Source organism: Pyxicephalus adspersus, chromosome 6 (genome assembly GCF_032062135.1).
Source record: "Pyxicephalus adspersus chromosome 6, UCB_Pads_2.0, whole genome shotgun sequence".
NCBI lineage: Eukaryota > Metazoa > Chordata > Amphibia > Anura > Pyxicephalidae > Pyxicephalus > Pyxicephalus adspersus.
In genome coordinates, this window is record NC_092863.1 from 22,181,670 (window position 1) to 22,195,506 (window position 13,837).

Below are 13,837 nucleotides of genomic sequence, written 5' to 3' on the forward strand. Positions count from 1 at the left end.
CTGTAGCACAAGTTTAGCACAAACATTTTTACTTGCTAAACTTTTTCCACACAAAATACACTTGGCTTATCCTGAAAACTCATCACGTCCAAGATCTCAGGAGCAGAACCTCACGTTTACTTCTTCAGATCCTGCAGAATCTTTACTTCAGGATATGCTTCATGACTCCTTTTCTGCACCTTCAACATCTTCTCATGGTTTGCCTTCCTCTGAATCACGTCATTGTTTTTTTTTTCTTATTGTTTATTTTCTCAATGTATTTTCTGCATTGTGAAGCTTCAGTTTGTTTTACAGTTTGTCTTTATCGTCCTCTATTATATTTGCATGAATTTGTTACTGTCTTACAGCTCAATTATGTAAGGATTGCACCAGAGATATCCTCTAGAATTCCAACACTTGTTTAATTTAGTTTGATTTAATTGCTCATACTTCTCAAGCACGTCTTAAATATCTTTATTTCATAGACGCACTGTTACTACTAATTTGTTCTCCAGATATACATGCTATAGTGGTATTTGATCACATGCTAATCTCTTTAGATTTCACCTCAAAAGATGCTTTTCCTAGGGGAGACTGTACTGTGGCACTTCCTAACTTTTTTTAACAAGATTCTTGAGTTTCAGGCTACTGTAAGGTCTGCCTGGTTGGATGGAGTACACATCCACTAATGCACAAGTACATTTTTTTTTTGACTTAACCATAAATGTGGTCATAGGTGTGGCAAAATGATGGTGAATCTGGTCATGAAACTCACTGCCTCGATATTGATATGTGGTCCACCAAAGCTATACAATAACAGTTTTTTTCACTTCAGACTAACCCATTATTTCCCTGTGCTTTACAGAGACCAGAATGTGTAGCTCAACCACTCTATACAGGTATTACACTAAAGAAAAGCCTTAGTGGCAAATCTCTTTGAAGCAGTGGCCACTAAATCCATGGAATCCGGACCGCGCATGAACGGCAAGCTGTGTGTCACTGAAAGGGGAAGAAACTTCCCCCTGAGAGATTTCATGATGCCAGAACCCACCCACGCTCCCATTGCAGACTCAGACCTGCTTGCAAACATCCTAGGGGGACAGAAGCACAGGACAGGATGCAACAAAAGGTCTGAGCCTGCCATGGGAGAGTGAGTGGGTTGTGTCCATACGGGGGACACAACCAGGGACCACCAAAATTTTCACAAGGACCACCAGTTAGCGAGCGCTGCTCTGGAGCTCTACATCTCAGCTTTTACCATACTACCAACTATTCTCCCTACCAACTTTATTTCAGCAACCCATACCCACCCTTTTTCAGTCTATGTTTGTCAAACCTTGAATTACCTCAAATGTACACTTTTGGCAAAAAGATTTTCCTTACGCAAATATGATTGATAAAATCATATCAGGCTCAGTTCGTAAAAGTATTGTTAAAGAATCCTGGAGGAAAACCCAATTTAAATAAATGCTCTGAGTATATACTCCAGTGAAGACCACTACTGACAGAATTCTACGAAAATCCCCAACCCACCCACACAACTGACAGTTGGGCGATTATTTACCTGTTCTCTTCTGCCATTTTCTCTTCTCTACCTCTCCCCACCCATATCCAATCGGTGAGGATACTTTTTGTGGTTTCAATAATGCCCTTCTCTCCTTTTCTCAAGACAGTACATGTTAGGTTCCTGCAATCTCTTCTAATATGCTAAGAGGGGTTAACTCCTAAAGCACTACTTGCAGAGAAGTATTTAGGACAACAGTTTAAAATTTCAGGCTGCTTTGCCCTCTATTATTTTCTTCAAACAGACAGAAAACAAAGCCAATAATCAAACCCCAGTTTGTCCGCACAGGGGTTTAGAATCTTCAATGTTCAACAAAGCAACAAAAGTACAATCTTCTGGATAGTTTTGAAAAGCTTTTTATAGTTTTTCTATTTCTTGTTAGGTTGTTACCTAACAAGAAATAGACTGTCACAAGACTGCAAGTACTTTCTGCGAACACACAGTTCAAATTCACTCCCTGAGCTAAAGCTTCACCTGCTCAAAATCACCAGCTCAGTGTGGGAGAAAACATGGTCCATGGGATTGGGAATCCACCCTACCTTGCTCTTGTGGATCCCCTGTGAGACTAGTCCCAGTCCTTGCTTTAAAAAAAAACCCTTGGTAAAGAGCTAAGTATTTTTACCTAAAGCAACATGCTTATTAAGGGTTTTGCAAACACCATGTCACAATTGTATATCACCTATTTTATTTATTTTATAAATGTCTTTCCGTAAATGAGGTCTCCAGAAGTAGACATTCTAAATATGATGTAGATTTAGGTAAATTTTAACCACCTTCCTCCACCAGGTGATCCTCTGTGATGCACACCACCATTTGTTCCTCTCAGAATCATCTTTAGTTCTGGACAAAAACCACACCCAGACGAGTATAAATGCAAACCAAGTTGGGACACTTTCTAAAAATGCATTAAAAAAGAATCTGTAATCTTACATATTAGGTAAGGTTGAACAAAGACATAAGTCCATTAAGTTCAACCACTGGGGAAATAAACATATACCAGATAAAAACCCTATAGACCAATTGATCCAGAAGAAGGCATAAAAAAAAACCCTGGTTTAATTTGCTCTAACGGGAAAAAAATTCCCTCTGATTCCATGAGGCAATCGGATGTTCTCTGGATCAACAGTCTCTGTTATCTTTACCTTAAACCTTTATTACCCAGTTAAATTATGTGCTTCTAGAAAAGCATCCATCTTTATCATTATAGTACTTGCTAAAAGTACTACCTGAGTGAGCCTATTCCACATTTTCACAGAGCTTACAGTAAAGAATCCCTTCCTTATCCAGAGCTTAAACTTTTTTCCTCCAGATGCAAAGAGTGCCCTCTTGTCCTTTGTAATGATCTTAAAGTGAATAATCGGGAAGAAAGTTCTCTATATGGCCCAAATATATATTTATACAGAATGATCATATCCTCCCTTAAACATCTCCTCTCAAGGGAGAATAGATTCAGTTCAGCTAATCTCTCCTCATAGCTGAGCTCCTCCATTCCCTTTGCATAGTTTTGTTGCCCTTCTCTTCACTCTCTCCAATTCCACAATATCCTTTTAGTGAACTGATGCCCAAAACTGGACTGCATATTCCAGATATGGTCTGACCAATGCTTTGTACAGGGGCAGGATTATGTCTCCATCTATGCAGTCTATTACTCTTTAAATACAACAAAGTAGCTTTAGATATTGTGCTTGGCATTGCATGCTATTATTAAGTCTATGATCTACCAGAACACCTGGATCCTTTTCCATTTCTGCGTCCCCAAAATGTATTCCCCCTAGACAGTATAAAGCATGCATGTTGTTAGCCCCCAAGTGCATAACTTTCTCAATATTAAATGTAATTTGCCACACGGCTGCCCAATCAAACAGTACATCCAGCTCTGCTTGTAGGTTATAGACATTCTGTATAGACTTAATTCCATTACATAGTTTGGTATCAACTGCAAACACAGAAATGGTACTTATAATTCCAAACTTCATATCATTTATAAAGATGTTAAACAGTAAAAGTCCCAACACTGAACCCTGGGGTACACCACTAATAACCTTAGACCAGGCAGAGTATGAATCATTAATCACTACTCTGGATGCAGTCATTAAGTCAATTCTCTATACATTTACAGATTGAGTTTTCCAAACTTATAGATCCTAATTTGCATATAAATGTCTGTGGTGTACTGTGTCAAATACTTCAGCAAAATCCAGTACACTATATCAACTGCTACTCCACTGCCTATCTGTTTACTTACAGTAAATTTGTTTGACAACTTCGGTCTTTCTTGAATCCATGCTGACTAGTGTTGGTGTTTGCATTCGGGTTGTCCTTATATTCGAATATGACTGTTCGAATTTGGATAGACCCGACCCGAAAAAATGTAATTCTACGGTAAAAATTTGGTGTAAAAAATGTATTTAAAAAAAATAACAATTAATTTTAAAGTAATTTACTGAATTTTTGTGTTTTTTTAACTAACTTGTTTTCTCACAATGACATTATGATCCTCCTGTCATTGCGAGATCTCCGGGCACTTTAGGTGATAAATGGGGACTTGTGCAGCTCAGCTCCATTCTGATGCCACGTGGGAAACTGAACTGCAGACCTCTGCAGTTCTACTACAATATCTGGCCACTACAGGTGATGAAAGAGGACTTGTCCCCATTCATCACCTGTAGTGCCCTGTGTTGTTGGATAGTGTTCGTGCAACATGTCTCCATTGTGTCTACATTGTGTTGAGCCCCTAGTTCTGTGAACTAGTTCCTGTCCACCCGGTGCTTTATTCAGTGTTTCCTTTGTCCAGCTCCTGCGTTAACCCCACCTAGTCCAGTCTGTTGGTTCCCAGCCAACTTCCCTGTGCTGTTCCAGTGTTCCTGTCTGTCTGTGGATATTCATGAGTCACTTGTTGCTTCCAGTGTCTCCTGTGTTCCCTGTGCCCGCAGTGGCCCCTGTGCCACAGGTGTCTGTCTTCTGGATCCCTGCCTATTGACCTCTGGTGACCTGACCTCTCTTGCTTGCCGTCTGCCTCGACCCCGGCTTTTCTCGACTATCCATCTGCTTTGTGATTTCATACCTTGTTTTGCCCACCTAGCTGTGTCTAAGGACCGCAACCTGGCAGTAACCAGCGGCGCAGAATTCTTACTATCAGAGGCTCCGTAGAAAACCTGGTTACTGCTTGGATTTTGCGCCCTCACCCTTCTCAGGGCTCACACCACCTCCGTGCAAGCCGTAGTCCCCCCTAGTGGTCCTGCATCTTCGTGTGTGACAGTAATTCATCAGGTCAACCTCAATTTTGTCCAACTGTTTCTTAAGCTACGTACACACTTCCAATTATTATCGTTGGTAAACGAACGACGAACGATCCTGCACGATATCTGCGAACGATCGTATAGCACCGATCCTGTACATACAGATAACGACACGATGGTTCGTAGATATTGTACACACAATAGATGCGATCGTTTGAACGATACAGGAAGTTACGTGCACCGCAGGAACGTTCGTTCATCACGCATGCTCAGACCATGAACGATCAATGAACGATCGTACACACAACGATCGTCGTCCAATCCGATCCGCCGGTCCGGTCGTTCATTTCCAACGACTTTCCTCGTTCGTCGGCTTCGTTGGTTACTTTTTTTACGAACAAATTTTGCCCAATCGATCGTTTGTCGTTCGTTCGTCGTTCATTTTGAACGATAAAAATTGGAAGTGTGTACGCAGCTTTAATCATATCACTTTGAAGCTATTGTGGCCAGTTTAAGGCAGTGACATTGCTATTAAGAATTTGTTACCTTTAAACTTTACTTGAACCTTTATTTACCAGACAAAACAACAAAAAAAATATTTTTAGTGTTGTCACCAACAAAAGTTAATGCTATTTGTTAAACATAAACAAATTTAGAAATTGATGCCTGCAACACTCTAAAAGTTGTGAGAGACAAACTGTAAAGTTTATTAAGATAACATTACCTAAGGTTTCTCAATTAGCAAATTAACTTTTAACAGGTGTGTGTACCAAAATTGGGTACAAAAGAATTATCCGCCGAAGATGGGTCATGGCTCACCACTTTGTGCTGAACTTTGTGGGAGAATTATTTGTCAGTTTAAAACAATGTTTCTCACTACAGTTAATATTAGTTTTTTACCTTTGTCAAAAGATTCAGGAGAAATATTTGTGTGTAAGGGTAAGGGCAGAGACTGCTGCTTAACGTGACTGACCTTTGAGCCCCTAGGCCAGAGGTAGGCAAACTCCAGCCTTTAGGCCAGATACAGCCTAGCAGGTAGTTTGACCCGGCCTAACGCCCCCTGGCCGATCTGGCCTAATGCCGGCCGGCAACCCACAGCTCCGGGGCTGCGGGTTGCCGGCTAGGATTAGCCTGGAACAAACTGCCGGACCCGCATGGGGCTCGTAAGCCTCCTCTTGCTGTGGCTCCCTATACGGAACATTCCCTCTCCTCCGTATGCATTTCAGAGGAGAGGGACTTTCCTTCAGGGGGCAATCCTGGTGGGGGCGGAGCCATTAGGGCTGGACTCAAGAGAGAGTCCGGCCTAGTGTGCTCCAGCCAAAACAGTTTGATGACCCCTGTCCTGGGCGGTATTGCATTAGAAATTCTCATGCTACTGGCATCTATTTTTAAATGTGTTTATGTTTAACCACCTTGCCGTTAAGCCCGACCTTCGTTCGGGCACAAAAAAATTGCAAGGATGGTAAACCCCGAGATTTTTCCCATCCATACTTACCTGGTCCCCCTGTGCTCATCCAGCGTCGTTTTCGTATTCCAGCGTCGTCCTCCGTCCAGCGGAAACAGCCTATATTCCTTTAGTAAATTAACCCCTGTATGTAGAAGATTGTAAGTTCACAAGAAAATAAAGGGACCATAGACGCTTTATAAAATGATACCAATGTGCTTTGTACCATTTTTTTTCCAGAGGTTCCAAAACAGAAAAAGTTTCATGTGCATTTTGCTACGGCTGTGGGTATCATCCTGGCAGTGCTGCTTATTACCATCATAATTCTCGGACTCGTCTATAATACCCACCAAAAACGCAAACAAGGAAAACATTGTCGTATGAAGGTAAGGCTTGTTTCTAGCAATTTTAAGTCCTTGTCATTTCTTCAGCATCCAGAATAAAGAAGGGCAATTATAGTTTATTGTTATTGAAAATTATTGCACATACACTCTTCCACTTTGCACATTTGTATCACCTTCTACTTTACCCTCATTTCATCTACCTCTGAAATTACACCGTGCCCCTGTTGCATGTCCTCTCACTGTTGTCATCTAGCATCCTACTGAACCATACCTTCACAGCATCATCTCTTTTTGCTGTCAGCTGTTGTCCATGTTAATCTTTTACTCATTTCATCTTTGCTTTCCTCACTACTTTGTGCTCCAGATTTTTTTTTTTGCAAATGTATAATTCTATTGAATTTTAACAGAACTTCTCTTCCCTCGTGTTGTGTCTAGAACTCCTTGTATTTGCTCTCACACTATTGCTTCACATGTTTTTATTGGTAAAAACAGGAGATAGAGCATCTGCTCGGGGTGCTCCTTACAAGGAGACACCAAAGATTTACATTATCCTGAAATTCATTTTGCCCTGGTATAATTTTGTTACCCATTCTTATTACCCTGTGGACCAGGCAATATGGATAGAGAAATAATGAATAAGCCAGTTTTTCATTGCATGAGGGCAGCCGATTTCAGTAAACTAAGTCAAATATTCCTTGCAAGGTGATATTTCAAGACAGAGAAAACAATATGTTCACACAATTTAGTGGCCAAATATTATTCAAAGCTTGATGCCAACATTCCAAAAAAGAATCTGAATGAAAAAACTTTCCATAAAAGATATTTAGGATTTTTAGGTATAATTCTGTCAGAACCAAATTTTTAAATGCCACCAAAACCTTATTTTTGTTATCTGCATAAGGCGCCGGTACAATACAATTCCAGTGATTTGAGACCGCACCTCCTATATACATGGACATCATGATATCTTGTTTTCATATGTGTGTTATGAAAAGACTCTGGATATACCTATTATTGATTTTAAAACACTGTTTCAAAATAAAGTTCTGCTGGCATTGCAAAATTTGGTTGTGACAAAGTTATGCCTAAAAAGTCCTATACTTCTTTTATGAAATGTTATTTGATTCAGAAGGTGATATTTCACCTTCACAAGTAAACAACATAAATTCCTTTAATAAATCACCCTATCATCTTGTGTGCCCCACTTTAGGATTTTCTTAAGAGGGAGAGAGAGAGAGAGAATGAGGAAGAACAGAGAGCGAAAGAATGGGATGAGGAGAAGTGACAGAAACAGGAAAAGGGAGGAAGGAAAAGGTGTGACAGAGATGGAGGAAGGGAGAGGGGAGAGAGATTGAAAGGAGAAGAGGGAGAGGGAAAAGAGCGAGAAGGAGAGCATAGAGAGGGATGTAGAGGGGAGGGAGAGAGAAACAGGACAAAGGAGGGAAATAGAATTGAGAGAGAGAGGGCGAGAGGCTAGGAGAGAGAGAGAAAAAGAGACATGCAATAGGAGAGAGAGGGAAAGAGGGCAGAGGGAGTGATAGGGAATGAGGGTGAGGGACAGAAAGATGAAGGTAAAGGGTAGACAGAGAGAAAAAGAGAGGAGGGAGAGAGAGGAAAAAGAGAGTGGGGGAAAGAGAAGGTATCGATGTCAGAAAGAGAATGGGGAGGAAAGAAGAAGAAAGGGAAAAAGGAAAGGGAGACAGAGAGGGAGAGAGGAAAGAGGAGACAGGGAGTGATAGAGTAAAATGAGGAGAGAAAGGAAGGGAGATGGGAGAGTGAAGACAACGAGAGATGAAGAGGAGAATGAGAGCGAGGGAGAAGGGAAAGAGAGAACATAGATAGCAGAGAGGGGGGAGGATTGTTTCTCTTTGCTCTTGGATCTGTACAATGTATGTCATTATATTTAAACTACATTATTAATAGTATATTATCCAACCTGTTTAGTTTATCAAGGCCAAATCCCTAATAAATAACACTGCGCATCAAAGTCTATAAGATTTCATTATTCTGGGACTTTAGAGGCCAATGAATTCAAAATTCAGAATTATTTTGTAAGTGTAAACCATTATACTTTATTAAATAACTTTAAAACTCCTAAAATATAAAACTTTTTTTAAAAAAACATGCAAACCAAACAATACAAGATATTCATGTCTGGGGCACCCTTGTAGGGGTGCACCCTGTATGTTTCTATGTGTTTCACGGACTAGTTCTGGTTCATCAGCAAAAGAACAGAGACATCTAAAATTAAAGCAATACATAAATCTTATATCAATGATAATGTTTCACAAATTTAGTACAGTCATATTTATCATTCAGCTGTGGATGTACCTGATGTTTGTAGCATGTGGAACCTCACCCAAATTGGGTGGTATCAACAAGGGCAGCAGCACTTGGAGTGTTTCTCAGTTATCAATCAAGAGGTCTGATAACCTACCATATGAACCATCAATATACCATATATGTAAAATTAAAACCTTTAAATCATTCCATTATCCAACTATGTGTATCCATGTCTTCTTCGATATATTTAATCTATTTAAAGTGCCAATATATGACCCAAAATGTCAACAAAGGTAGTGATAGTAATAATAAAAAATAAATTCACAATCCCCAATTCCTAAAACATGGACTGTAATAGGTGTCCAGTCTTCATCAAAAGTGTATGACCCTCTGAGTGTCTCCAGCCTTAAATGAATCCCCATCACCAATCATATCCATACAAAAGAATATATATTTAAACTATGTCTATCTATTTACTTTGTATTATGTTAGCTAAAGTCTCTGCGCTCTCCTGAAAAAGCCACACAGCGAAACCCTTTGGGAAAAGAGAAAATTAAACTCTTTTAATAATTTCCCTTCATAATGTCGCTTCACAGTACTTTGTATGCCTTGTCATGTTTAATTTCAGTTGAGATTTGTCTAGAATGACCTCCCAGCCACTTATTTTCAGTCAAATATATTGTATTTTTCCAAAAAGCCCTCTGTCACTTGTTTTTCTATTTTGTTGCATACTAGATTTAAGAGAACAGATAAAAAATCTCACAAAAGTTGACCTGGGGTATTTTTGTTACTTACTTATATATTTTAGCTTTATTAGTAATTGGTACTCTTGCAGTTATATTGTTTTAAATGTATTTGCTTTGTTTTGAAAACATAAAAACACATGCATATTTGCATAGTGCAAAACTTTTCATTTCTTTTTTGCAGTATCGTACCCACCAGTGGGCAGTCATGAAATTCAACAATAATGGCAGTCCTGGTGTATACACTGTGGTGAACCCTATCCCTGGACCTAAAAAGGAAGACTTTATGGAGACAGCACAATAAGAATCCTTCAACTATTAAGAGGTGGAAAAAATGGAAGGGCTGGATCCTCCCCATTAGAATTGATTACATGCAGTGATTACAGCAAGGAGTCTACAGATTTTGTATTATTATTATTACAAGTCCATTCATAAATGAATCTTAAGTTTGCAATTTAAGAGTTTTCTAATCTGCACATGCATCAATATTATGATATGTCATTCTCTCTACACCTAGAACTGAGAAAACACAGCATATTAAAAACACACACACACACACCATTCTTCTGTTTAATCCAAGGGGCAGGCTCTTGAGTGCCTCACTGTTTGATAAATACTAGATGCAGAAACAAATTTCATTAATCAAAAGCTGATGGCGAAAGGGGGAGTGGGAATGGAGTGTGCCTCCAATTCAGTCCCTCTTGTGGGCACAATGCTGCATAACTAATGTGTCATGGAGACCCCAATAAGTTAAGCTAATTAAAAGTTGAAATACACTTTAAAGCAGATCGTACTTATAAGTGGAAGTGGAAATAAATGTTAAAATATTGCGACCAGCTGGGTTCTTTATTGCAGAAGGGTCAGGTGAGATCCGTTGTGCAATATAAAAAACATACCTGTCTGATTGTAATTTTTTATCAACATATACCTGTCTTTGTTCCATTGTAGGTGCCACTATCTGCATCTCGTCCTTTCCAAGTGTCAGAACTTCAGCCATCTTGATTGGCCAGGCAGTGATGTCATACTTACTATGCTTGCAATTCTGCAATAAAATTCCTGCCTGCTTGCAACTTTGGAATGTGGAACTATAGTTTTCTTTAAAGGGGTGGCGGCCTTCATTTTCATGTCTGGGCTACAGGCTGAAAATGAGCAGCATCATTAGAGACCACTACAAGAAAATGGGTTTTAAAACTAACTCAATTTGGAAGGCAAAAATAGCTACTTCATAAACTTTAGTAAAAATCCATTAAAATGTAATCAGCACAACTATATTTTAAAGATAATTGGGTAAAACTGGATCATTCACTGATCCCTAAAGGACATAAAGACATAAAAATCTTAAAATAAAGGCTATGTTCAGACCTGCATTAAAAAAATGCAGCATTTACTGCCTCCAATTGCCTACTCTGGAGAGCTAGGTATCTGGGAACAATTCCAGGCTAAAATGCTAGCTTTACAGGCTGTACAGCCTATACAGGCTTTTGCAAAGGCTTAAACAGATGTTTTTGGGTGTTTTTATAGGCTTTTTTTTCTAGCTTTTTTAAAAAAGAAAGTTGAGCTGGTGAAAGTGAAGGGAGTGATAATAATTTTCCTTACTTCCTGTACTCATTTACTCATTCCCAGGGTGTAGGTGGGCAGACATCTGGTGACCCACTTATTAAAGGGGATTTCTAGATATCAAATAAGCCCCCCAGACCCCCTTTATACCAACCCTTGTTCTGCAAATGCATCTGGCTGCCTTTCTCACCACATGTTGGCTACCAAAGCACCCATCTTTTTAACTACATCTGGGTTACCAATGCACATTGCTGCTTTTTGTTTCTCATTTGGCCTACCAATGCACGTGGTTACTCTTTGGTCCTCAAATAGCTTGTTGATGCATCTGGGTGTTTTTTGTTTTTCATCTTTCACCTTTTCAATGCACTTCGCTGGCCTTCAAACCTTATCTGGGCTACCAATGCACCTGGCTGTTCTTTGTTCCTTTTCTGGGCTGCCAATGCACCTGGCTGCTCTTTGTACCTCATTTGGGGTAAAAACACACCTGCCTGCTCTTTGTTCATCATATGGGTTACCAATGCATCTGGCTGCTCTTTTGTCCTATCTGGCTTACCAATGCACCTAGTTGTTCTTTAGTCGTCATATGGCTTACCAATGAATCTGGCTGACCTTTGTTCCTCATCTGGACTACCAATGCAACCAGCTAGATTTCTAACCACATTTGGGATAGAAGACAAGAATACAAAGGGTAGAGTTCCTATTGTGCTGAGTGTAATAGTGATTAGGTTGCCAAGCCTGGTATGTGAACATACAAATATAAAGAAAACAGAAAAGACAGCTCTTTACAGCAACAATGAGTTCAACTACACAAGGTAAATGCACCATAACTAATACATAATTATTAAAGTGATTATATTCACAATGATCAACAATCAATAAATGCATTTCGCCATTTTGGCTTCTTTAGGGGACATTACCAAGGCTTATACAGGTCAGTAAGGTATAGAAATTAGTATCAATCCATACCACTTAAAAAGTGTTTTACATAATGCACATAAATGTGTATCAATGTGTTCAAGGTGTGTGTAAAGAAAAAATTTTAACTGTAGTGAATAAACAACCCATCTCTGTACAGGGTGTCTATATTCAGGTTGGTAATACTATGACAGTGTGAAATGTAAGCTTTGAGCTAGAGAAATGTAAAATCATAACTTACTTGATAAGAGTTCATGGCTTTAGATTATGGTGAGGTTGGAACGGTTTAGGTTGAGGAATCTGGTGAAATAGAGAGATATTTTTAAAGGGTAAAAAATGCAGATCTCAATTAGGGAGAGATTGGTAATAAGAACACTTACTGTAATGCTATGTTATATTGCTAATCTGTTCAGCTATAGTTAATGAAGGTGTTACCTTCTAAGGGGAAAGAAATTACTTCTTAGAGAGTTCTAAAATACGAATACAGAGGTTTACTTGTATTAAAAAGGATTTGATTAAACTAATTTATTACAGTACATGGACAGACAAAAATTATAGTATTTGGTAATTAGTAAAGGTAATTAATATTAGTAGTTATAGTGTTCTTACTTATGATGTAGTTACTTGATTTATTATTTTTTTACTTAATTGGAGATTTTATAGTTTATTTGCTATATCACAGCTACCAATCAACCTTCATACTTACCTCAAAATCATTTTACAACTAATTAGAGATAATATCTATACTCACTTACATCTTTATACTTTTATACAAATGGATTTACAACTGAGAAATACCTTCAAGTTTGCTTCATCATTTTTATCATATTTAATTTATTTATGCTATATACTGTACTATTCAATAATGTCAAATTAAAATTTGTATATTTGATACAAATTGCAACCTAAGCTTTTAAAAGTGTTTAGTTTGTTCCATCAAATATAATTCTTTTAGGTTATGTACTGTATTAGGAAATAAGGTTACATACCTTTGATACAAATTGTAACCAAAGCCATGAACAAATGTATATTTTTCCTATTGTTTATGATATGTTCTTCCAAATGCTATGCAAAACCTGCCATAGATCTCTGATGCTTTATTTATTGTTTAGCAAATATCACATTTCATTATTACCCCTGAAGAAGCCCAAATGGCGGAATGCATCAGAATTTGAGTCCTGTGTAATTAAAGAATCACTCCACTAAACTATAATTACTTCTTTGGACTTATACGAATGGAAATATTAGGAAATCTCTAATTAGTACAGGAGACCGGTGAACCCCATGCATTACTGAGAATTTAAGGTCTATGACAACTGGCCTTTTATCCTTTCTGTTACCCATGTTCTTTAAGATTGGGTGAAGAATATTTAGTATGAAGACTTCTCTAAACCCCTTGCAATAATGAGGGTCAAGGTCTATTACAATATGTTTCACTGTGTTCTTTTTGTATGCACCTCTAAACACGGGAAGTGTATTGTGCCTCAAAACCCCTACTCTCTCTTCATTTTTCTTTTGTTACTTATCCCAGGGCTTAGCACACCATGGCATTTGGCTAATAGGGACAATACCTAACACCTACCCATTCACTTTTACAACTAGCACACCCACATCTCCAGATTCTTCCTTTATGCAGTGAAGCAAGCAATGTTTTGAGGGAAAAAGATTTCTGCCCTGCCAGTAGGGTTGTGGATCCCCAACAACTGAATTCCCAGAATACCAGGGAATTGTGGATAAGAGATTAAGTTAAAGCTGATCATTTCCTGATG

The 13,837-nt window shown here is 38.6% G+C and overlaps 1 protein-coding gene across 1 annotated transcript in view; it reads left to right on the forward strand.

The window, feature by feature from the left end:
• Positions 1 to 10,134, forward strand: part of LOC140332438 (plexin domain-containing protein 1-like) — a 132,533-nt gene extending 122,399 nt beyond the window's left edge. The window contains 3 exon segments of the mRNA XM_072413698.1: positions 7 to 197; positions 6,467 to 6,612; positions 9,781 to 10,134. Of these exon segments, the coding sequence (XP_072269799.1) occupies positions 7 to 197; positions 6,467 to 6,612; positions 9,781 to 9,900 (457 nt within the window). The 3' untranslated portion in view covers positions 9,901 to 10,134.
• Positions 10,135 to 13,837: the final 3,703 nt, after the last annotated feature.